The sequence below is a fragment of the Ochotona curzoniae genome, unplaced genomic scaffold, assembly GCF_017591425.1.
Source record: "Ochotona curzoniae isolate NIBS_2020 unplaced genomic scaffold, NIBS_Ocur_1.0 contig_64, whole genome shotgun sequence".
Classification (NCBI taxonomy): domain Eukaryota; kingdom Metazoa; phylum Chordata; class Mammalia; order Lagomorpha; family Ochotonidae; genus Ochotona; species Ochotona curzoniae.
In genome coordinates, this window is record NW_024466502.1 from 45,499,171 (window position 1) to 45,524,904 (window position 25,734).

General features: G+C 36.6%; 1 protein-coding gene across 3 annotated transcripts in view; it reads left to right on the forward strand.

Annotated features, from left to right (window-relative positions):
• Positions 1–25,734, forward strand: part of FNDC3A (fibronectin type III domain containing 3A) — a 130,678-nt gene that overhangs the window by 97,883 nt on the left and 7,061 nt on the right. For all 3 annotated transcript variants that reach the window (XM_040991421.1, XM_040991422.1, XM_040991419.1), the window contains 17 exons: positions 561–620; positions 1,618–1,756; positions 4,540–4,593; positions 6,694–6,818; positions 7,789–7,963; positions 10,657–10,743; positions 13,474–13,612; positions 14,599–14,667; positions 15,846–15,964; positions 17,508–17,613; positions 17,703–17,878; positions 19,395–19,508; positions 20,581–20,730; positions 20,826–21,109; positions 21,203–21,415; positions 23,257–23,423; positions 24,877–25,004. In XM_040991421.1, coding sequence (XP_040847355.1) covers positions 561–620; positions 1,618–1,756; positions 4,540–4,593; positions 6,694–6,818; positions 7,789–7,963; positions 10,657–10,743; positions 13,474–13,612; positions 14,599–14,667; positions 15,846–15,964; positions 17,508–17,613; positions 17,703–17,878; positions 19,395–19,508; positions 20,581–20,730; positions 20,826–21,109; positions 21,203–21,415; positions 23,257–23,423; positions 24,877–25,004 — 2,305 coding nt within the window. The remainder of the gene's footprint in view (positions 1–560; positions 621–1,617; positions 1,757–4,539; positions 4,594–6,693; positions 6,819–7,788; positions 7,964–10,656; positions 10,744–13,473; positions 13,613–14,598; positions 14,668–15,845; positions 15,965–17,507; positions 17,614–17,702; positions 17,879–19,394; positions 19,509–20,580; positions 20,731–20,825; positions 21,110–21,202; positions 21,416–23,256; positions 23,424–24,876; positions 25,005–25,734) is intronic.

The window sequence follows — 25,734 nt, forward strand, 5'->3', positions numbered from 1 at the left end:
GATAGTCTTCTCAAATGCTTATTTTTAGGATATATGCTGTTATATTGGAAAATAGAATAATGGCTATGGAAAATGTACTTTAAATTACAATTCACTTTTATTTTCTCTCCTATTCTTTAAATTGTTATGAAGTGCCATGTTATCTAATAAAATGAAATAGACTTCTTGTAAAAATGTGATAATTTTACTTTGAATAATACATGTTTTATTCAGCATTTCATGTTCAAATGGATTTTTAAATAATTGAAAATTGTTTTATTTCTTCAGTAGGCTAAATATCTTCCAAAATTCCACTCAAAAAATAAAGAAAAGGTCTAATTTATACACTTAACATACTGAACACATTTTGTTTTGAAGTGGTATGCATGTGCATTCCTAAAATTTGGCACATATCCTAGTTGTACAAGTTTTAGTGAAAACTATATGGTGATAGCCTGTAAAAGAAGAAAGAGTATAATTTCATAAAATGCTACAAACTGTGTTGTATATAATACGCATCTTTGGAAATGTTTTATTTATCACACACTGAAATACCTTTCCCTTTCCCTGGCCCACCCCAGAGGAGAAGAAACAAGTGTCACTCTGAATGATCTCAAACCAGCCACAGATTACCATGCAAAGTAAGACGCTCTTAGATGTTTGTTTGTTGTGATACAGCATGATGAAGTTGTTGTGTGGGTTTTAAATAGTAATTTTCTTTAAAATTTTCCAATATAAATATTAACTTTGGATTAAAAATATGAACTTTGGGGATTATTTTTATATTGTTGTAACTGTCAACATTTTCTTTAAATAAAGTGTGTTAATAATGTTTACAGTGAAGTTTTGGTACCTGTTAGTATGATATAAAATTTGGAATGAGCATCTGATTGGGCACTCACAACTTATTCTGGCTTTTGAAATTTATATCAGCGTCATAAATAATAAGATTTATTTTTATGTATTTTTAGAACAAAAAGTTTGAGAGAATTTGGGTTTAAAAATGTCAGAATTTCACAACATTTTGTGGGAGAATCTTGGATACTATTTTACACTGTGTGGACCTAGTAACATTAACTGGACTTTGATCAGTTTAGCATCCCCTCCCCAGCTGGTGCCCAGTATAGCACATTTAATCACTCCATTCATTTCAAGGACCACTTATGATTGGGTTTATTCCTATTGAATTATTAAGTTGTCAAGTATATTTCCTATGGATAAACCAAGTACTGTTGAATCTAATGCTTTTTAAAATGTGGATTCTAACCTTTAGTGAATCCTAAATTTGTTACAAGTTATATTCAGCATTTTTTTTAATGAAAGGAAGTCAGATGTAATGGAAGGTGTTAGTATTACCACCAGTTAAGATTATTATTTCAAGACACTGTTTAGGAAATTTTGTTTATATGTATGTGACTAAATACATGTATGCACAGAAACAGTTATGTCATAAGCTTAAATGCATTTGAGTTATGGTTTAAAGAAAGCCACTTGTCCTATTTTTCTGCCTCACTTTATTTCTAATATACTTTCTCAATAAAATAGAGAACATCTTGCAAACTTGAAAATACTTCAAGATACCATCGAAAGCAGGAACTACTGATTGTGATGGTAAACTGTCTTATTTTGTCACTCTAGAGTGCAAGCAGAATACAGTTCTATGAAGGGAACTCCTTCAGAAGCTGAAAGCTTTACCACCTTGAGCTGTGAACCTGACATCCCTAATCCACCACGAATAGCCAACCGGACCAAAAACTCACTCACTTTGCAATGGAAGGTAAGAATATTCTGTAAATATTTCCAACTGGACATTAATTTCTACCCTCTCCATACCACTTTGTGTTAAGCTGCAGTTGTTTCCCCTTCTGCCCACTTAAGAGACATGGATTAAAGTTTTACTCCTGGCTTCAGCCAGATCTAAAGCTCTTGAATTTGAAGTGAACCAGCCTATGGAAAATCTCTTTCTGCCTTTCAAATAAAATGAAAATGAAAAAAAGAAAAGCCAATTCGTAACATAAACAACTCTCAACACATACATATTTCCATGTTTGATTAAAAAGTATTACTGATTTTGTATCATGCTACTTACGGAAGCATTTTATCTAAGAATAGGCTCTAGACCATTTTCCTTTGGGAGAACAGTTCGAGTAGCAGGTAGTCAGTCCCTCTAGGTAGATTGGGAGTTCTATAGGCACTGCTCTTTATTCTGAAGGCAATCAAAATTTGCTTTGAAATTTCCACCTTTAACAGTATTCCATCAGCCCTTTCACAAGATATAGGCAATGTTTCCCACACAGGTTACTCAGGTTTGGGCTCTAGAAGCAGACAGCCCTGTCCACACACGGTAATCAGCAAGGTTGGAGAAAAGCATCATCAAATTTTTACTGGGGATAGTATAAGCTTTAGTTGTTGGGAGGATTAAACAGATTATATCTGTGTAGTCCACAGCACCAGTGCTTGGAATTTAGCAACATAAAAATTATTGTTATATCGTTATAAAGATTTTTAAAAATCTTGCATTGAGTAGTGGGGTAACCTGAATATCCTGTCATTTTATTCTGCTGTCTTACATACTCTAAAAGCATTCCTTGGGCAATTGATATGGAATGAGAACAGTGCTGTGAGTGGACTTGTTGGTACCACTTCATGGAAATATTTTATCAACTGATGTTTATAATTGCTAGTGCACTGTGGTCATGATAGCAAGCTCAAGTTGATCTTCTCTCTTATTTCTGGTACCAGGCTGGCTTACTCAGCTCTTGAGACACTGCTGAGCGGGAACACTGATTTTGTGGTCAGGCCAAATTCAGCTCTGCTCTCACTCTTCGTAACTTTGTGATTTCAGGCTACTTGTTTGGGTTCTTTAAAGCCCCTGCTTCCTTTTTTTGTAATGTTTGAGTAATAGAACTTCATGAACTTACCATGATGATTTATTAAGATAAAGTAACACATTTTACAGATAATAGTTTTCCCTCTAGCCTGGAAAGAAGAGCTACAGGAGAGGTCTCAGCTTTTTGAAGTGGACATTTTGAAGATCTAATCAGAAACTTTCATTTTTTATTTTATGATACAATTCCATAGGCTCTGGGGGAAAAATTAAGAAAAAAAGGAAGCAAATAAATGTTGAGATTTCAGCAACCAGACTAGAGCAGTGTGGAGTTGATCTTTAAGAAATCTGTTTCCTGCTGAGATTTGTGATAGCTTTCTGTGGGTTCTCTTCTTCTGCTGTTTAATAAATTGGAGTTTCCCAAGAATCGTTTTACTGCTCCCTTCTCACGGTATTCACTTTTATAACTGCCACATGGCCAGTCAGTGGAATCTTAACTTTACAGGCAAATTATGTCATGCTAACTAGGTAAAAATTACAGTTTGTTAATTGTCAACAATAAATTTGGACCTCCCATTTTATAAATGACTATTAAGTGTTTGGTCATTCTTGATTATAATTTACATAGTTGACAGTGTTATAAAAAAATGGATAGAGTCCCCAAAATCAGAAAGTAAGTTCTCTACAGAGTCATTTCAAAACTTAAAATTACATTGGAGAAATCTTAAAACTGTCTGTAAATGTGAAGTTATGCAGACAGACGTGATCATTTGTTCTGCATAGAGAACAGTTGAAATTACTGACAGAAGTTCACTTACAAGTGAGGGTGAAATTCTAGTTTCAAGAATGAGTAAATACTGAAGTAAAATGTTGAAGGAGGATTCAATTCAACAGCGCTGGCAGTCCTATTCATACAGCGCTTTGAGTCTGAACACACGCAGTCCAGTCAGCACACCTGCTCAGAATTCCTTCAGCATCCTAAGTCTTCATTCGGGTATAATACGCAATATTTTGCGTAGGTTATAAGGTGAATTCTAATTTAAAAAAAAAGGAAGAAGAAAAAGAAAACAATAGGAGCTGATAAAAACCTGATAGGCAAGCAACATAGTTTTTGTTGTTGTTGTTATTGTTTTTAATATTTATTTTTATTGGAAAGCAAATTTACAGAGGAGGAAAGATAGAGTATAGGATAATCTGTTCACTGGTTCACTTTCCATGTGACCACAAAGGCCAGAACTGAACTGACCTGAAGCCAGGAGTTTCTTCTGGCTCTCCATGCTGCTGTAGGGTCCCAAGGCTTTGGGCTGTCCTCCACTCCCCCTATGCCCTATGACACAGGCAGGGGTTGGATGGGAAGTAAAGTACCCAGGACATGAACCGATGCCCAAATGGGATCAACATGTGCACGGCAGAGATTTATTTAGCCACTGAGCCATCCTAACGGGCCCACAAAGTGATTTTTTTTTTCAAAGTATTGTGAAAGTTTAAGATAATTCTTGATTTAAAAAAAAAATCTTCACTGTTCCCAAGTGCATTATGGCTTGGTTTTCTTTCCTTCTATTTAAAAGAAATGTGGAGTCTATAATACATACCATATTTTCTGTGCATATTTTTCTAGAAATTAGTCATAGAAAATATTTTCAACATAAAATAGATTGCATAGATTAAACCATCATAATATCAATCATAGAAGTACTGATTTTTGTGTGTGTGTGTATGTGTTTTTCTTTTAGGCACCTAGTGACAATGGTTCTAAAATCCAGAGCTTTCTTTTAGAATGGGATGAGGTAAGTCAGTTCTTTTTAACTGGTTGAAATTACGTGCATATCTTCATACAGATATATTAATAATTAGGTTTTCCTCCTTGAAAAACAGTGTGATTTTTGTGTGATAAATGGGTAGATTGATGGTGTTCTTAGAAAACATTGACTAAACCTCCCTATGTAATATTTGTCTTCAATTAGACCACCTTCAGAACTGACATTTAGGTTATTACCTTGTTGAAGGAAGATGATTTTTTTTTGTCCTATCAGTGTGTTCTTTCTCTATGACTACTATAACAAATTACCACAAATCTGATAACTTAAAGCAGTATATTTATTATCTTACATTCTAGAGGCCAGAAAAAAGAAAATGTGTTTCACTGGGCCAAAGCCTATGTTGGTAGGCCATGCTCTCTCGGGAGCTTTGGAGGAGAGTCTGTTGCCTTGCCTTGCCCAACTTGTTACTTGCTTAGGGCCATAAGACCTTTGCCCATCTGTTTCCATCGTTTTCTTCCTCCTCTTGTCTTCAAATCTTCTGCTACTGTCTGATAAAATTCCACTTAGGCTCCACTCAGACAATCCAGGATCATCTCATAATCCTTAACCTACTCACAATTTACAGTCAGGCCACCATATAAAATAACATCCATGGGGCCTGGCAGCGTGGCCTAGCAGCTGAAGTCCTCACGTTGAACATGCCATATGGGTGCTGGTTCTAATCCCGGCAGCTCCAGTTCCTATCCAGCTCCTTGCTTGTGGCCCGGGAAAGCAGTTGAGGACGGCCCAAAGCTTTGGGACCCTGCACCCGTGTGGGATATCTGGAGGAAGTTCCTGGATCCTGCCTTCGGATCGACATAGCATCGGCCATTGCGTTCACTTGGGGAGTGAATCATCGGACAGAAGATTTTTCTCTCTGTCTCTCCTCCTCTCTGTATATCTGACTTTCCAATAAATAAATAAATCTTTAAAAATAAATAAATAAATAACATCCACAGATTTCAGGGATCAAAATCTGGAAGTCTTTGGAGCCATTAGTTAGCCTAGCACAACAAACTGAGCTCATAGTTTAATACATTATTTTACTGTCTCTTAGGCATCTGTGTTACCCTACTTTGTAAGCCTCATTAAGAGCAAGTGGAAGAAATCCCACTGATAATTTGGAGATTCAGTAGTAGAATATGAAAATAATTAAACACATCAAGAACTTCCATAAATTCTAAGAGAATAAAGAATTGATAGTATGTAAATACAAAAGGAAATGCATATCAGTTTGTTAAATGAGGAGAATTTGATAAAATTTAGCATCCATCCCAGTTAAATAAGGAATAGAAGTTTTCCCTTTTCTGAAAGCCATTTTTGTACCATTTTTACACAATTAAAGCATAATAGGTCAGAACTACCAATTATCCCAGCCTTCACATACCATATGCAGGAAGTTAGGGTTAATGCACAAACAAGAGACATAGTCATTAAACCTAACATGGGAGTGCAACAGTCATTTTTACCTCTAACATAGTAAAGAAAATTGGGTAGAGAATGAGAATCTAGCACATTTTGTTTAATACTCTTTAAGTTTCCAGAATCCCTTAGTTCTAGGCTGTCCCGATTTCTTCTCTTATTGCCTGTAATTTGGCCATCCTTTTTGCTAGAACTCTTTCAGTGGTAAATATAAGCAGGAACATCTCCAACATCTGTAGTTTAAAGAAACTTTGAGAGTAGGTAGGGACCTTTACTTGGAAGTGTTTGCATAGAGTTTTTCCTATGTTAGAGAAAGCTATCAGTTGTCCATGTGAGAAATCATCTGTTTCTGCCACTACAAGCCCCATGGTGATTATGAGGTCCATATCGGAAAGCATTACTTAGCCAGAGATTTTGTATTGGCCGAAACACAGTACTTACTTCAAGGAGCTAAACAAAGATACCTACTGTATGGTATTTGAAAACTGCGTTTCCTGAACTGGAGCATATAAAAGATGTTTCTAAACCTTTTAAGATCCATGAATTACATGTAACAAAGATGATTTATAATGTGCATTAGTTCAAACTTATCAAGAACAACTGGATGTAAATTTATGTTTTACGATCATGTTCATGGTGTATATAATAATCAGCCATTCATTTTAGGGAAAAGGAAACGGAGAATTTTGTCAGTGTTACATGGGTGCACAGAAGCAATTTAAAGTTACTAAACTGTCACCAGCAATGGGCTGTAAATTCAGACTATCAGCCAAAAATGATTATGGTACAAGGTAAGATGTGTTTTATAAAATAATGTAGATATCTTACATTATCCATTGACTTCATTTGTATAATTATTCACAATCCATATTATACACTAAAAATTCTACTTTACTTTATCACTTTTTGATATAGTTAAGATGTGTTAAGATCCAACAAAAACTAAAAAAAGGACAAGAATTTGACCTAGTTATTAGACACTCATGTCCCACATTGGAATAGCTGGCTCTGGCACCGACTCCAGCTTCCTGCTCATTCAAACCCTGACAGGCATGGCAGTGGCTGCAGTGGCTGGGCTCCTGCCACCCACCTGGGCAATCTAGATTAAGTTCCCAGCTCCTCACTTGGGCCAGGTCCAGCCATGGGGACATCTGATTAGTGAATCAACAAATGAAAATGCTCTCTCTTATTCAAATGAAGTTAACAGCTTTATCAATACTTTAAAATATGTGTGTGACCAAAATATTTTTATTGGTTTTCAATATACATTTTATTATTTTGTAAAAACTCTGGTAAATTCTAACAGCATCTAAATATTTGATTAAGCTGGAAAGGTCAAGTGCCTTTCAAGAATCACACTGAAATTGGTTTTCCTCTGGAGATTCCTCTGCCCACTTCTGATGAGAGCATAGAGGTTTAATTATAGTACAATAATTTGTTTTCTATTTCTTACAAGTACCATCGTATTAAAGTGTATTTAAAAGATGTAACCCATATATCAATAAAGAAACATTATTGTGTTCATACTTTCATTATAAGGTATAATATATATTTCTTAACTTTCTTTTTAATTCATTTTTTTTTGGTGTCAGTATGGTTGCCACGAAGATATCGTGTTACCAAATCTATGGTAGACTATTTGGATTGCAAATCACAGGCAAAAATTGTGTCATGTTCAAAAAATATAACTAATCAAATATTTGTCCATTGCCTATAAAGGTAATTTTTTCATTACTACTTAAAAATTATTTGTTTCAACAGTGGCTTTAGTGAAGAAGTGCTGTATTACACCTCAGGCTGTGCCCCTTCCATGCCAGCAAGTCCTGTGTTAACTAAAGCTGGAGTCACCTGGTTATCCTTACAGTGGAGCAAGCCCTCTGGAACGCCATCAGATGAAGGAATTTCTTATATTTTAGAGATGGAGGAAGAAACTTCAGTAAGTAAGGATATGGAGCTCCTGGGCTCGGCGCCATAGCGTAGTGGTTAAAGTCCTCACCTTGAACGTGCTGGGATCCCATATGGTCGCCGGTTCTAATCCCGGCGGCCCTGCTTCCCATCCAGCTCCCTGTTTGTGGCCTAGGACAGCAGTTGAGGATGGCCCAAATCCTTGGGACCCTGCACCCGTGTGGGAGACCCAGAAGAGCTCCTGGCTTCTGATTTCAGATTGGCTCAGCTCCAGCCATTGCAGTCACTTGGGGAATGAACCATCAGACAGAAGATCTTCCTCTCTGTCTCTCCTCTCTGTATGTCCACCTTTCCAATTAAAAAAAAAAAAAGATATGGAGCTCCTTACCCAAGTCCCAAGATTTGGAAGACTAGGAATGAGGGAGTACTCCATCTTCTGTTCCCTTAATGTTATAAAAAGGATTCTGGGGTTTCTGTATGTTTGAAATTCCATTTTTGTCTTTCGACAATACATCTTTTCTGAGCTTTGGATTGTTTGTTTTGTTTTTTGAAGAACTATTATTTATTTGAAAGGCAATGTTACACAGGCAAAAAGAGGAAGAGAAAGGGAGGGAGATCTCCACTCACTGGCTCACTCCCCAAATGACCACAGTAGCCAGGGCTGGACCAGGCTGTAGCAAGGAGCCTAGAACTCCAGCCTGGACTTACATGGGAGTGACAGAGGCCCATGCCTCGTGGGCCATCATCCACTACGTTCCCAGGCACATTTTGAGAGGAAGTGGATTAGAAGTGAGACAGTCAGGACTTAGGCACTCATACAGGATGCCAGCATGCAGGCAGCAGCCTAACCCACAGTATAATGCAGACCCTACCATATCTGTTTCAAAATAATAAGAGAAGAACATCACCCCAGCCTATTAGACTAAACATCTCTAAAAGGCAAGGAAGTTCCTTGTCTTCCTTCTCCAGCTGTGTTTCTACACAGCTTCCCAAAGTGCCACACAGTCACGTGGGGCTAGCTAGTGCAGCCTGAATCTAGTTACCCATGACATGAAGTTAGCCATGATGCCTCTCATGGGCTACCACCTAACTAACCAAAAGTTAGGTCATCTTCTGTCTGTAGTTCCATAGCTCTTTAGATCTACTTCAATGCAACAGACATCAAAAATAGCTTTGACCTCTCCTATGTGGCAATCCAAGAAAAGTAAAAGCATATATTCAGGGCCCACACCATGGCAAAGCATGCTAAGCCTTTACCTTCAGTGCCAGCATCCAGTACAAGTCCCAGTTGGAGTACTCACTGTTCCACTTCCCATCCAGCTCCCTGCAAATGGCCTAGGAGAACAGCAGAGAATGGCCCAAGTCTTGGGTCCCTGCATCCTTGTAGAAAAAGCTTCTGGTTCCCAGCTTTGGTTCAGCCCTGCTCTGGTTGTTTCAGCCTTTTGGGGAGTTAGCCAACAGATGGAAAGTATCTCTCTCTCTAACTCTTTCAAATAAAAATAAATAATTGGTTTTTTTAAAATACAAAAAATTTATACACAAATGTTCATAAAAGCATTATTCATAATATCCAAAAAATGGAAATAACACAGATGCCTGTCAACAGATGAATGATAAACACATTGTAATATATAACCCTATGATGGATTATCATTCACCCATAAAATGCATGGTATACTGATAAATTGTATGATGTGAATAAATAGTGAAAATATTTTGCTAAGTTCTTTTACTTAGAAAAGACAATATGCATTGTCTATATGGATTCAGACAAATCCATAGAGAGAGAAAGCATATTAGTGTGGGATCAATGCCATGACTCTACAGGTTAATCCTCCACCTACAAGCACTGGCATCCCTTATGGGTGCAGGTTTGTGTCCCAGCTGCTCCAATTCCTATACAGCTCCCTACCCATGGCCCACAAAAGCAGCAGAGGGCATACCAGGTCCTTGGGACCCTGCATCTACGTGGGAGACTCAGAAGAAGCCCCTGGGTCCTGGGTTCAGATCTGCTCAGCTCTGGCCAGTGCCATTTGAGGAGTGAACCAGTGAATGGAAGATCTTGCTTTGTCTCTCCTCCACTCTATAAATCTGCCTTTCTAATAAAAATAAATAAATATTTTTAAGGCATATTAGTAGATGGAAATTGCTAAAAATACAGGCTTTATTCTCAAATTAGGAATTAGGTAATATTTAATATGGCCATGTGAATATACTATAAACTGACTTTAATACTTTTTTTAATGTATGAAAATTGTCAGTAGAGCTGTAAACAGCAATCTCAGAGGTAAACAGCATCCTCACCTGCCAGCACAAGTATCCATTCAGTTAACCTGTATACAGCTTTGTTCACAGCAATTTAACTGTTAGACATTTAACTGTTAAACAGTCACACTTCTATTTAGCTCTTGCATGTAACTCAGTGGGAAATTCCTGTTCTCAGGTTAGCTTACTCAGATGGTGAGGTTAGCACTGTTCCTATTCTTCCCTCAATTCATATTTTCTCTTGGTTACTGGGTTTATTGAGGTTCTTCTACAAATATTTGTTGGCAGTTTTGGGTCCCTCCACTTGAGAAAAGCATTAAGGTGAGTCTTACCCTCAGCCTAGCATTAGTCAGGGTGCACATTGCAGAAGACAATGAAGCACCAGGTGTCTTCCCATAGATATTGTTCCGCATGCTGATGCTTATAGACACTAATGAAGAGTTTGTTTTCCTTTTTCAGGGGTATGGTTTTAAGCCTAAATATGATGGAGAAGATCTTGCTTACACAGTGAAAAATCTCAGACGAAGTACCAAGTATAAGTTTAAGGTGAGATTTGAAAATCCTTGAAAGATTTCATATCTTGTTGTTTAAAAGCCAAAGTACATGTCTTGGTCCTGTGGTTTTAAACCTTGACTCTTCTTCATCTTTCGTAATGAGCTTTGTTTTACTCTATACTATGTAACAGTGCTTCTACTACTTTATATATTTAAACTCAAAACCAATTTTAATGTTCTATGGGGCTCTTCATTTGTGTAATGTAAGCAAGCATTTCAAAATGTTCGGATTCTTTTAGAATATACTTGTATGCTTGTTTGCACAGTTCTAATCTGTCCCATTATTGGTAGTCAGATGTCAGATGTGTTAGCTAACATATTTCCTCACTGTAAAGTTACTTTTCCTCTTACAATTTTATACTAAGTGTTTTCTAAATACTATATACTTTGTAAGATCTTAATCCTCATCAAACTTTAACCCACTAGTTTTAAGACCCATTGATAATTCTTGTCTGAATCAATTAACTGAGATCCAAGAGCCAAGTTTTTTTATTATTACTATACAAATTTTAGTAAGCATTATACCACAAAGGAAAATATTCTCTTCTTTCCATTTATTTGTATAGGTATGACTTATGTATTTAATTATCCAGTGAGATTCTATTTCACTTTAGAGGCTTTTATGAGGCTCAAATTAACCAAAATGTGGAAACCACCTCCTCCCCCAAGCTATCTCCTGAACCAATTTAACGTGTCCCCTCATCATCCTCTGCCTCAAGATACTCTCTCCAGTCCTGCCCTAGTTCGCCTGTTTCAGTTCTGAAGTTGGCCATTTTTCAAAGCACAAAGATCCTTTTTTTGTGACAGTAGTGTTTAGAAGTCAAAATCTGACTATTAAATATACTTAGTTGCTAAAGGAATTTTACTGCTCCCAGGTATGCCTTCCCAGTAAGCAGAGCTAAATTGTATGCGTATATGGTTTGTTTAAGTATGTACAATATATATACATATACACACATATATAAATAGTCCTATACTCTACATTCACAAGCATATTTATGTGTTTATGTATTTGTGTTTAAATGTGTTGTTTTTAGATCACGAGCTCATTAAGAGTGTTAAAAATACCATAAAATCTAATCTAACACCACAAGTTAATTTTAGTTTTCTCTCTTTCTTCTTTGTTTTCTTAAATATATTATTTACCATGATAGTGTTGTAGATGTAGGAGGTTATTCCCTCCCCTTCTCTTGCTTTCCCCTCTACCTGATATTATTCTCTGAATTATAGCAGTGTAGTCCCTTAGTAACAGTTACAAGGTTAACTTTTTGCTCTTTAGATTTATCATGACATGGTAGATATAACAGCCTTCGTCACTAGTGAGAAAATGTGCCCCTGTTATGTTCAGCTTGTTTACTTTGTTAAGTCAGACCCTTCTCTATTCACCACACTTTTTCTTTGAAAAAGTCCTACTCAGGGTGTTTGCATTCCAAGTGGGAACATACACTTGCCTCCCCCCAACCCTGGCCCTCCCACACATGCCCCAGCCCTGCACCCCTGTTACAGATGCTTGTCATACTTAGCCCGTCTGTTGGCCTTTACACTGAGTAATTCCAGCAGGAAGCAGTACCAGACCATAAAGATTTTTCCATGTGGAGACTCTTAAAATTCTGTATCTTTCCTGGTATAGTGTATTCATAGGTTATATTTTGGTTGTGACTTGGTCAGGGTATGTGTGTGTGTGTACATATGATTGGCTCAGCTTCAGCTGTTGCCATCACTTAGGCAGTGAGTCATCAGATGGAAAATCTTCCTGTCTCTCCTCCTCTCTCTTTCCCCTCTTACTTTGCAATAAAAATAAATTCTTTTAAAAAAAATTAAGCATGTTTCTTAGATTTTTACTTCAGCATCTGGGCAGATGATTAGTGCTTTTTACCAATGGAAAAGGGCAGTTCCACAGATGAGAAAATCCGTGTTTGATATTGGACATGAATTTTTCAACTTCATTAATGGAGATAGATAAAAATATATAGACAGTTACATTTTTTAAAATAATGCCTAGTGATGAATTGCATTTCTGTATTAGTGTGTAGCAAATTACACATTACTTAGTTCCTTCAGGAAACAATGAATGTTTTTTTATTGTATGTTCTGTGAGTCAAAATTTTAAAACCAATTTAGCCAGGTGGCTTAACCACAAGGTTTCCCTGAGGTTGTAACTTAGATGTTGATGAAGAATGCACTCAGCTGAAGGCTTGGAGGGGCTGCTTCCAGGTCAAGCCAGGAGCCCTCAGATCCTTACCACATAGGTTCCATAAGTCACACCCACCATCATCTCTGCTTTATTCTGTTTGTTAACATGAGTACTTTAGGTATTAACTCACATGCAAGAGAAGGGAAATTAGGCTTCATCTTTTGAAGAAAAGACTAAAAACTTGTGGGCATCTTTCTAAAGGCCCATAGACTATTAAAAAGAAGAAATAAAGGAAGCCTAAAGCCCATTAAGAATCAATTGTTACTACAGCTTATTCTTATGATTACTCTGGTATCAAAATGCTAGACTTGCACTTGTATTTCCAGGATTAAAATGCCAAATGGTGGGAGATACTCTTGCATACTCTGCATATTTGCCAAGCGCTGTTGAAGACAGTTCTCTAACAAGCCATCACAATATGCAGATATATTTATAGTTCATTGCACCTACTTGTCTCTCATCGTTTTGCTCATTAGGCTGGTATCAGTATCAAATATACTATTTTACTTTTTTATGCTCTTATCACAGGTGATTGCTTACAACTCCGAAGGTAAAAGCAATCCAAGTGAAATAGTGGAATTTACTACCTGCCCTGACAAGCCAGGAGTACCTGTAAAACCTTCAGTTAAAGGAAAGATACATTCACACAGTTTTAAAATAACTTGGGGTAAGATATTACAAGTATTTATACATGCTTTATAGTTGATTAAAATAATTTGAGTATGAAGTACTTTTTTAAGACATTTGAGTTCATTTCTTAGTCCAACTTAGTCTAATAAGGAATGTAGGAGTCATTCATTGTTGACTTTCACGTGAGGGGGTCGGAAGAGTAGAAGCTCTGTGGTCACATGCACTGAGTTCAGATCTGAGCTAATTCACGAGGAATGGGGAATCCACCTGTGAGACTGTATGCGTGGTGTAGCATCGTGAGAATGAAAGATTGCAGAACTTGGAGCCACTCACCTGGGTCATGCTGGCTCTCTGGAGAAGTGAAACTCAGCTGCTCATTACTGTTAAATAGGAAAACCAAGATCATATAAACCTGATCCTTGTCTGAAGAGTTCAAACTGATAAAAAAAGGCTTCACTGATACTTATAAGATATCTAAAAGTTTCGATCTTAAAATCTGAAGTGAATGAAATAATATTGTGCAGCCATTAAGAAGTGTTACAGAGAGCCAAATTTATAAACACTAAATAAGGTAGAGTTTTGTGGTTTGACAACAACATAGATTAGTGAAGTACTGCTGATATTAACAGTAAAGAATTCAGGACCAGCATTGTGGTATAACAGGAAAAACCACCACCCTCTAAGGGTACCAGAGTGAGTCCTGGCTGCTGCTCCAATCCAGCACCCTGCTAACCTCCTGGGAAGAGCAGATAAACCAAGTGTTCCGGCTGCTGCCACGCATGGGAGATCGGAATGATGCTCCTGGCTTCAGCCTGGCCGGTGCTAGTAAATGTGGCCATCTGGAGGATCTTTTGCTGTTTTTGTATATCCCCTTCTGTAGCTATAGCTTTCAAAGTAAGATAAACATTTAAAACTAATAAAGCCTTTAAATGATTTTTATAAACAACCTGTACTTTTTGAAATAAGACTGTCATTTCTTCATTGTATGTGTTTTTTCTAATACCATTTTGCTTCTTTGAGTAGATCCACCAAAAGACAATGGAGGGGCAGCCATCAATAAGTACGTTGTGGAGATGTCAGAAGGTCCTAATGGTAAGAACAGCTATTAAAGTTGAGTTTTTCCTGGTCAGTGTCTGCTCCTCATGACTAGCTTTTCTTTCCTCTTGCGTTTCATTTGCTGATATAAAAAGGTGTTTACTTCGCTTTGGGCTGTCTTTGATTTTTTTTTTTCCTTTGTGTAGCAGTTAAGCTTATGCCTGTCAGAATCCACTCTAAACTGTAATCTCCAGAAAAATAAGGAATCAAATGTAAGACTACTACTACATTTTCTTTTTTCACTACTGCGTTTACATCTTTTTCTTCCCCTTTGTTTGTTTACATTGCTTAGTCCCAGGATACCTATACTAAGTATTAGATTCTGTTAATTTATTCAGTTTATGTCCAGATATCAGAAGGAGTATCTCTTTTCTTTAAGATTTATTTTTATTGGCAAGACATATTTACAGAGAGAAGGAGAGAAAGGCGAAGAAAGATCATTTATCCGCTGGTTCACTTCCCAATTGGCTGTAACAGCCAGAGTTAAGCCAATCCAAAGCCAGGAGCCAGGAGCTTCTTTTGAGGCTCCAGGTCCCAACAACTTTGGGCCATCCTCCAGTGCTGTAGCAGACCGCAAGCAGGGGACTGGATCAGAAGTGGAGCAGCCAGGACACAGTCTGGTACCCATTTTGGATTCTGGCACTTGCTGGTAGAGTATTAGCCTGTTGAGCTATTGTTCCAGCCCAGAAAATTTTTCTTTTAATTCCAGTAGCTAATTTTAGTAATAAACTTAGTGATTAGTGATTTTTATTCTTGAATTGCACAATTAAATGGTTTTTATTTTTATGAAACAAGCTGTTTCCTACAAAAATTGAACTGTCTCTTTATTAAAGCTAAACTTCCAATGGTATTGGTTCTTTCTACTCTTTCCGTGTTATAACCTTATTACTGGACCAGCAAATACATTTAAAGTTCTTAATTAAAAGCAGATCATCAATGTAAGCCAAAGTCTATACAGAATTAGAGCAATTTCACTTTAACAAAGCCATGCAGATTTGCTTAGGAAGCTGCAAACATAAAATTAGATCATTTCCAGGAAACTTAAAACAGGCTTAATTGGTTCTGACAAATTACATAAACACTGATTTAGTGAAACCAGGATACCTGCTGTGTCCGTGAACCAGAGCGTTAAACATTACCTTGTAGCAGATTGAACACAATTCCTCACTTTACAGGAAACAAATGGGATATGATATACAGTGGCGCTACTAGGGAGCATCTTTGTGACCGACTGAATCCAGGCTGTTTCTATCGTTTACGAGTTTACTGCATCAGTGATGGAGGACAGAGTGCGGTAATACTTATAGAGATCTTTTTGTTTTTTTTTTTTTAAAGCTTGGTCACTTGAATGCAATCTCCAAAAGTTCCTTCAACTACTAAAAATGTATTCACAAATATATACAAGTAATTTCTATAACCTGGTAATTAATTTCATAATGCCCAGAGTATCTTACTATGGCACTTACAGTTTATATATTTAGTGAATATCTGTTTCTGATTAGCAATTAGCCCTGGAAACACAAAATGCAAAAACTGTGGAGAAAAACTTAATAAATTTTAAGGTGATGCTTATTAATAACCATACTAAACAGAGGAATAAAATAATTTTCAACTGATTTACTACACCATAAATAATGTGTTAGTACAAACTGTAAAACATACTTACTATTTAAAACAGGTTCTGATGTTCTAATATTTATGTATTTCACAAAATTTCGGCCACTATTTTATTATGAAAGACCCAGTTTGGACTTAATGCTATAGAGGTATGTTTTTAAAAGGAGTGATTTTTGTTTAGCGAATTTTTAAAAAGGATGATTTCTAGGAGCAATTATAATTATTTTTCAAATAGAATTTGGCACAGTACATGTATTCTTTTTAAAGACGAATTGTAATCATTTTGTTGAAAGTCTGCTTATTATGAAACTGAGTATGAATCCTGCCCAACAGGCTTTATGATCCAATTGCTTCAGTTTATCTGCTAAGAAGATCCCTGGACTTAAAAAAATAAATAATAAACATAATGCACACTCACAGTTCTGTTATCCTAATAATGCAGCATTGTAGCATTCTGATTTACCTAGGGTACTTTTTAAAATAACGTGATGACCAAGTATTTTGTTTATCCTTTAAAAGACTATTTAAAATGAATTGCCTAAGCATAAATTGAATATGAAATTTAAGCTTTAACATAACATAGGTAAGACTGTTACACTGAGTTTTTGTCAGTGTTTTCCAGAGAATGTCTTTTAAAATAAAACTTAAAAAAAAAAAAAACTTTTTACATTGCATAAAAACACAAAGCAATACCAACTATTTGGAAGGATGCCAAGTATGTGGATAAGCTCACATGATTTTAGAGTTAATTTTAGATAGAAAGAAGGGAAAGTCTTTTTTTAATGTACAAATTCGTATTTAGATTACAAACATATTATGTACAGTAAAGAGTGTAAACTTCCTAAAAGTATTTGCAGAATGTTAAAACATACCCCTTAGAAGAGATTTGTAGAATCAAGAATATTCTTTGTTAAAATGTGTGAGACAGGACGAGTTTTGTTTGTTCATTTGTTCATTTTTGTAATTATGGAAAGATAAAGGTTTGATGGGATTCTTTTCTGCTCATTTTCTTTGTGTTTAGTAGTCATATAGTCTTTATTTGTAAGAAATCTGAGTTTCAGCGATTTGAGTTGTGAATATATTTAGGACTTTATTCCTCGTACACAGAGTTTACTTTCAAGTTATTAATGCAGTGTTTGTGTCTGTATTGTTTTCCTTTTACTGAGATCCATCTGATTGGTTTGGGCCTTTTTGGTTTCCTTGTGCTTTTGTTTTGGCAGGTCTCTGAGTGTTTACTGGTGCAGACTCCAGCTGTGCCTCCAGGCCCCTGCCTCCCTCCCAGATTACAGGGTAGACCAAAAGCAAAAGAAATACAGTTACGATGGGGTAATTTTCCATTTTGAAAATAGATTACAATTAAACTTGTACTCAAAAGTATTCATCATGTTAAATTGCGCAAATGCTTCTGACCTTAGGACTCCCGCTGGTTGATGGTGGATCACCCATTTCCTGTTATAGTTTGGAAATGTCGCCTATAGAAAAAGATGAATCCAGAGAAGTTTACCAGGGTTCTGAATTGGAATGTACAGTGAGCAGCCTTCTTCCTGGAAAGACATATAGCTTCCGACTGCGTGCAGCTAACAAAATGGGGGTGAGGAGACCATGCCCACTGAATCATAATTTCAGCAATGTTCTGTTTTAACAAGTAGCATCACAACAGTCTTTGGCCATTTTAACCTGTAACTCCAAATGTTATAATTTTTAATAATCCTCTGTTAATGAGAGTCAGTATGTCCCACAACTTAATTGTTATGGAATCTCAGTATTTACAAACTCCATTTGGAATTTATGACACTTTGGACTTCTCTGGGCTAAAGTTTACATTTAATTCAGTGCCAGTAAGGTTTAAGATGAGAATTCAAATCATACTAATTATGGTTTTTGAGGCTGATTATATGCAGCATGTACTTTTTATTGGCAACTAATTGCAGTTAATATTTTATGTAAGGGAAGAAAACTATTTTAAACAGCCTTAAACTATTCTGGGTTTTTGTTGATTTTGTTTTTAAATATTGTTACATTCAGCTCCATAATGTGGACAAAATATGTGGTATCTATATTTTTTCAGCTGAGGAAGCAGGCTTGAAACAGCCTTGCCTTGAAGTTTCACAAACGTAGCCTGATAAGTCTCTTTCCCCAGATACTAGTGAACTATGCTATATTCCATATCTTGTTCTCCAGATGAGTTCTGTATTGTATCTGTAAGCTTGTTTTTTAAGTTTCTTAGATGCTTTGTTGGCAGTTCATAAATGAATCATCCCTTTTTGTATTTTCAGATTGTTATTTTGGATCCTTATGAATTTAAGACATAATTTGTATCTATCATCTCTCTTGCCTTTTGATTAATATTCTTTTCCTGAATCCTCACATAATTTTTTTAGTTATTCTACCTATTTAGTGCCCTGCCCTTTTTATAAAAATCAGTTAATAAAGCAATAAGGGGAGAGAGAATGAAAAATAATAAACTTACAAATCTCACTTTGATTGCTATGATTATTAAATATTTCTATAAATGCTTGAAATTATTACCAAATTAATCTTGAAAGATGGGGAAGATCTCATTTTTTCCAAAAACCTTTGTGGGAAATAGCATTGAAAGATAAGTTTGGAGGTAGGCTGAGAGCCCAAGTCTCACATGAGAGACCCACGTCCATCCCCTGGCTCTAGCTCCGGCTCCTTCGGCTTGCTGTTCATGTGGACCTGGAGCAGCCATAGCTCAGATAGTTGAGTTCCTACCCCCAGGTAGGAGACCTGCATTGCATCCCACCTCCCAACTTCAAGCCTTGCCCTGCCCAGCCCAGTGGAAGGCCGAAGCATTTGAGGATTGAACACACAGTTGGGAGCTCTCATATGTGTCTTTGCCTTTCAGATAAAAGGAATAAATAAAAGAAAACCACTGCTTTAAAAAAAATGAAGAGATAAGTTATTCTGATAAAAAAAATTTGAAACCATCCATGTCTTTTAGTGATACATTTTTCCCATGCACTTTTTGATGAGCACTCCCTACCCCCATTTACTTCACTAGTGAATCTTCCTAGAGTTCTGTTAATTCAGTGGACATTTAAAAGTGAAAATGGAAAAATTGATTACATTTATTTTTTTTCCAGTTTGGACCATTTTCAGAAAAATGTGATATTACTACAGCCCCTGGGCCACCAGATCAGTGCAAACCTCCTCACGTAACATGCAGATCTGCAACGTGTGCACAAGTCAACTGGGAGGTAGCTCATTTCCACTGATTTATGTTTATTTTCTTGTACAATTAGTGTAAATAAAATAACACAGTATTCATTTTTGCCTCTTATATAAAGTAGTAGTTTGGGATAAGTTTAAGAAAATTAATTCCTGGGCCCGGCGCGGTGGCGCAAGTGGTTAAGGTTAAGGTCCTCGCCTTGCATGCCCGGGATCCCATATGGGCGCCAGTTCTATCCGGCAGCCCCGCTTCCCTTCCAGCTCCCTGCCTGTGGCCCGGGAAAGCAGTTGAGGACGGCCCAAAGCTTTGGGACCCTGCACCCGCGTGGGAGACCCGGAAGAGGCTCCTGGCTTTGGATCGGCATAGCATCAGCTGTTGCAGTCACTTGGGGAGTGAATCATCGGACGGAAGATCTTCCTCTCTGTCTCTCCTCTCTGTATATCTGCCTTTCCAATAGAAAAATAATAATAATAAAAACAAATCTTAAAAAAAAAGAAAGAAAATGAATTCCTTTTCCTCTTTGCAGCATTTGAATCAGAGTATATTTGCCTTACAAGTATTTAGTTGCTTGTTCATGATATGCATTGTGTTTTAGCAGAGCTTTGTCTCAGTGTAGATATTTCAGCCACTGGTAAATTTAATGTCAGACCAAACATTCCTAAAAATCAATATAATACTATTTCTCTTACATTTATTTTCTTTAGTGTATTTACTGTGTATTATAATAATCAGTAATATAATTACATTTTTAGTTTCCTTTGGAATTTAGCAAAGAAAATGTCCTTGTATAGATTAACATTTTTTACTAAATGAAATTATTTTTAAATATATTTACCTTAAAATAGTCTTTCTAAAATGACTGTTAGTCATACTTTAATTTCGGAAGTTTTATTTTAGATCAATTAGTGACCAATATTTATTCATTAATTCAGACTTACTGCATAAAAATGTGAAAAAAGGAAAAGGGGGTTTTGATTATGCTTATGCTAAATATTTTAAAGAAATTCAAAAAAATCTAGTTTTCTTATGCATTCAAGTAAGTTACATTTTTGCCTCAAAGCTATTTATCAAGACTAAGAACTATCCTTTTCAATTTTAAGGTTCCTTTGAGTAATGGAACTGATGTCACTGAATACCGACTGGAATGGGGAGGAGTTGAAGGAAGTATGCAGATATGTTACTGTGGGCCTAGCCTCAGTTATGAATTAAAAGGACTTCTACCAGCAACTACCTATTACTGCAGAGTCCAGGTAGAAACTTGTCCACTTCCTGTCTCCAGAGGTTTTAATTTCATCAGCATGTTCATGGTCATGTCTTTATAAACTTGCAAACTGTTCATTTGCAGGCTCTGAGTGCTGTGGGCGCAGGTCCTTTCAGTGATGTAGTGGCCTGTGTAACTCCACCATCGGTTCCTGCCATTGTGACTTGTCTTCAGGAAATAAGTGATGATGATATCGAAGATCCCCATTACTCTCCTTCTACATGCCTTGCGATAAGCTGGGAAAAGCCTTGTGACCATGGTTCAGAAATCCTTGCCTACAGCATAGACTTCGGAGATAAACAGCCCTTGAGTGTGGGGAAGGTTACAAGCTATATTATAGACAATTTACAACCAGATACAACATACAGGTATGCTCTAAAAACTGTCAGTTTTTGCCTAGACCAGAGAGACACTTTAAACAGATAATCATAAACTAAACTTTTGTGTGTTTTGACCCTTAGAATACGAATTCAAGCCTTGAATAGCCTTGGAGCTGGTCCTTTCAGCCACATGATAAAGTTAAAAACTAAGCCCCTCCCTCCTGACCCACCTCGTCTGGAATGTGTTGCCTTTAACCACCAGAACCTTAAGCTGAAATGGGGAGAAGGAGCCCCAAAGACTTTGTCAACAGATTCTGTCCAGTACCACCTTCAGATGGAGGATAAGAATGGAAGGTAGGTGTTTTTAATTGCTTTTTTATATTAGGCATTTAGATTTCAAGTATGTACATTTTTATAAATTAGAGTAAGTAGTAAGATAGTTAAGCTATAAATCTGACTTTCCATTAAAAATAAATCTTGTAAAAAAGTTAAGAGTAAATCATTTTTAAAGCTTGTTCTTTTCAAAGCATCAGAAGGCACAGTATAAACTGCCCCTTTGTGATTTGTGAGAGTCATGCCAAGAAAAAAACTAAATGAGGTGTTCTTTAATTTTCTTCTCTAAATGTTTTACTGTCTTCATAAACCTAATCTAAGCTACCACACAACTCCTCAGTGGTTATTTCCAGCAGCACACAATTCCACAGTAACTGTGATCTGCTTGAGGGCAGGGGTTGTGTCTCGGCCTCCCCTACTTGCCTGATACATTGGCAGCACACTGCTATAGCCCAGCTCCTCAGGAGCTCTGACAGTAAACTGTCCAGGCTCTGTAATATTGTCCCTATTGTTCAGGGCCTTTCATATACATGTTACACTATTTCCTACATCCCATGCCAAATGCTGCCATAGTAATGGGTTCATACATTTGAATTACACTGTTTTTCAAAATATTCATATCATCAATTATGCATATACCAGTTTAGGGCTATTTGTTCACTTTATAACCTACATTTAAACTGCAATTTTCAGGTTTTTTTTTTCAACAATACAGTAACAGCTTTTTTTTTGTATAATTAAAATAGAAACTTCAGAGATTAAAAGGCAAAGTTTGTCCAATTCCTGCTTCTTATAAATACTAATAGTTTATGTCATTAGATAAGGTTTCATTTTTAACCAGACTATAGTTTTTACACTATTACTAATATATCAGTATTCATGATTCATTACCAAAAATTTCCATTGAAAACATCTCATCAAAAATGTTGGGGAAAATTCAACTTACTGGGAGCATGCTAGGAGAAATGTATGGAAATATTCCAAAATCTATGGAAAATAGAATTATTAGTTTTTGTTGCAAAACTTTTTCATATTATGTGGAAAATATGTATTACAACAAAATTATGCATGGGTTTCAAAAACTTTTTGTACCAGAATAAACGCATGCTTTTAATTATATTTTTCCATGAAATATTTGAAATATCTGTGAAATAATCCAAATACAAAATTTTTTGGAAATATATTCTCTCATCATACCATGTAAATCACAGAAATCTTCTGTACTACTATGGGACAGTGGTCTTTCTATGTTTCCTTGTTGAACATTATGGTTAATGGTGCATTAAGCCTGTAATTATGAAGTAAATTGAGAATATGTTGTTGCAGAAATTAGGGGAAAAGGAAAGAAGGAAGGATTTGTTGGTTTAGGAGAGAGAGTTGGCTATTGTGTTATTTTTCTTTATGTTAATAAAAAATTTAAAAATAGATAAAACTCTACTTAGGAATTAGGAATTCTCTTTTTTCTAGGCAAAGACAAACAAGATGAAGATAAACACAATCTTGTAGCTCAGGTCCATGTTACCAACGATAAACTCTATGAACTCGACTTCAGTTAGAAGCAATTCATAATGACAATGTTGTTATTCTGAGTTTATTTTGAAATGTCTACATTCAGAGTCAGCAGTAAGAATCAAAGTAGTACAATAAGCTAGGAAGAAGCAGTTATGGGTGATTGCACATGAAATTCAACAACATACTTTCAAGCAAATCATGTACAATTGAGAAACTTACCAATTCATTTGAAAAACATAAAGATGTGTCTGGAGTACAAACCATTCCTGTTGTGAAATCAGTTGTACTATGTAAGTACTTTTTTGTAAGGTAATCTAAGGCTGATTTAATAAAAGCATTTTCCATTTTAGGTTTGTGTCCTTGTACAGAGGACCGTGTCATACATATAAAGTACAAAGACTGAATGAGTCAACATCATACAAATTCTGTATCCAAGCGTGCAATGAAGCCGGGGAAGGACCCCTCTCCCAAGAATATATTTTCACTACTCCAAAATCTGTCCCAGCTGCCCTAAAAGGTAAGTAATGCAGCCTACATTTATTTTCTCTGCTAATAAATACATTTTCAAAAGTATATTTTTACTATCAGTAAAAGCACCTAGTATGTATCCTGTAGTTATATTATAAAAAAGTACATAAGCAGGCTCACCCTGCTAGGAGTTTAAAAAGCACATTCATACTCAGGTAAGAACCAGTTTTAATTACTGATCTTTTTTTTTTTAATTATTTTTATTACAAAGTCAGATATACAGACAGGAGGAGAGATAGAGAGGAAGATCTTCCCTCCAATGATTCACTCCCCAAGTGAGTACAACAGCCGATGCTGTGCTGATCCAAAGCCAGGAGTCAGGAACTTCTTCCAGGTCTCCCACACGGGTGCAGGGTCCCAAGGCTTTGGGCCGTCCTCGACTGCTCTCCCAGGCCACAGCAGGGAGCTGGATGGGAAGCGGAGCCGCTGGGATTAGAACCAGCGCCCATATGGGATCCCGGGCGCATTCAAGGCGAGGACTCTAGCCACTAGGCCATGCTGCCGGGCCCAATTACTGATCTTTTTAACAAGGAATGTAAAAGTACTACATTGAACAGACTGGTTTTCTAATAACATTATTTACTGTTTCTGGTATCATTTTCCTCCTTCCCCCTGATATTATTTCTTGAAAAAAAATCATAGTTTGATCATTTAAATGTTTATTTTTAATATTTATTTATTTTACTTGAAAGTGAGAATTACAGAAAGAGAGGGAAAGGGGGAGAGAAAGAGAGATCTACCATTAGCTGATCCACTCTCCACATGGCCACAGTGGCCGGAGCTGAGCCAGTCTGAAGCTGGGAGCCAGGGAGCCATTTCTGCTGCTTTGCTAGGCCAGTGACAGGGAGCATCCAGAACTCAAACTGGCACTCTCATGGGTTGCTAGCACTGCAAATTGAGGGTTGGCTTACTATGCCACAGTGCTAGCTCCTAAATGTTTTAAGTCATTAGTCTCAATTCATTTGGATTTAAGGGGGAGCATCAGGTGATCTGGTAAATGAAGCAAATAGGGTCTTTAGATTTTTCAGACAGATCTATACATAAGCATGCATATATGTACGTGCATTATGTGCATATACATTTTTTAATTCATTTCAGAGTTCTTATTTTAGAACTATGCTGGCAAGGACTGCAGTTTGACATTTAGCCAATAATTTCATTGTGTTCTAAGAACTAATCACAGAGGCTTGTAGTACAGTATCATGATTCAGGTGTTTGAATGCATTATTTGTTTGGAAGATTCATAGAACTAAGGACTGTACTTCAGTAGTCTTTCGAATATTGTTGATGTTTCACTGAGTTGCTTTTGTGTTCCCTCAGCTGGCTTCATGTTTCTTAACAAAGAAACATATACTGTTGATTTTTGATTAAGGCAACTGTTGTTGTGATATACCAAATTAAAACTCCAGTGAGACAGATTTTGTTTGTATTTGTTCTTCCAGCCCCCAAAATAGAGAAAATAAATGATCACGTTTGTGAGATTACATGGGAGTGTTTACAGCCAATGAAAGGTGATCCAGTTATTTATAGTCTTCAAGTTATGATGGGAAAAGATTCAGAATTCAAACAGGTATGTGCAAAAATATAATACTGTAGATACAGATTTTTATGTTTCTTGCATTTTTTAATGTATTTTCAGTGCAGGATTTAGAGATCTTTGCCTAATTCAAAAACATTTGTTCAGTATACACCATATCCCAAAGAACTCAGGATTCAAAATCTTTTGGGCGTGGACTACATTTGACCAAATTATGTATTCATTTGCCAGGTACTCATGGAGCTTTGTGCCAGGCCTGTGGTATAGAGCCCTGGACAAAATGCCCTCACGTCCATGCAGCTTGCATTGCAGAGGGAAAGACATTGAAAACAGATAGGTCACTGTGAAATATTTCCAATAGTTGCAAGTGCAACAGAAAGAAAATAAAATTGGGTAAAAAGAGAAAAGGAAGCACTGGAAAAGAAGTGCCCAAAGGACATCAGCATGGGGAGAAGAGAGATCCAAGCACAGCCCTCGGACAGCAGCATGCCTCTGTAGTTTATAGCAGTAAGGCCAGTATGCCAGGGCTGGAGGAGATGAGAGCAATCATTGGTGATATCAGGTATTAACAGTAAGGGAGATCATGTAGAGCATGCTAGAGTATAATGTGACTTCTAACCTTGGGAAATGAGAAGCCAAAGAAGACTTTGGCCAGGATGCAAGGTCACTTTGACTATAGAATGAAACTAGAATGGGTCAAAGGCAGAGCCAATGAGACAGCTAAGGAAGCTTCTACAGTAATAATAATCATCATAATACAGTG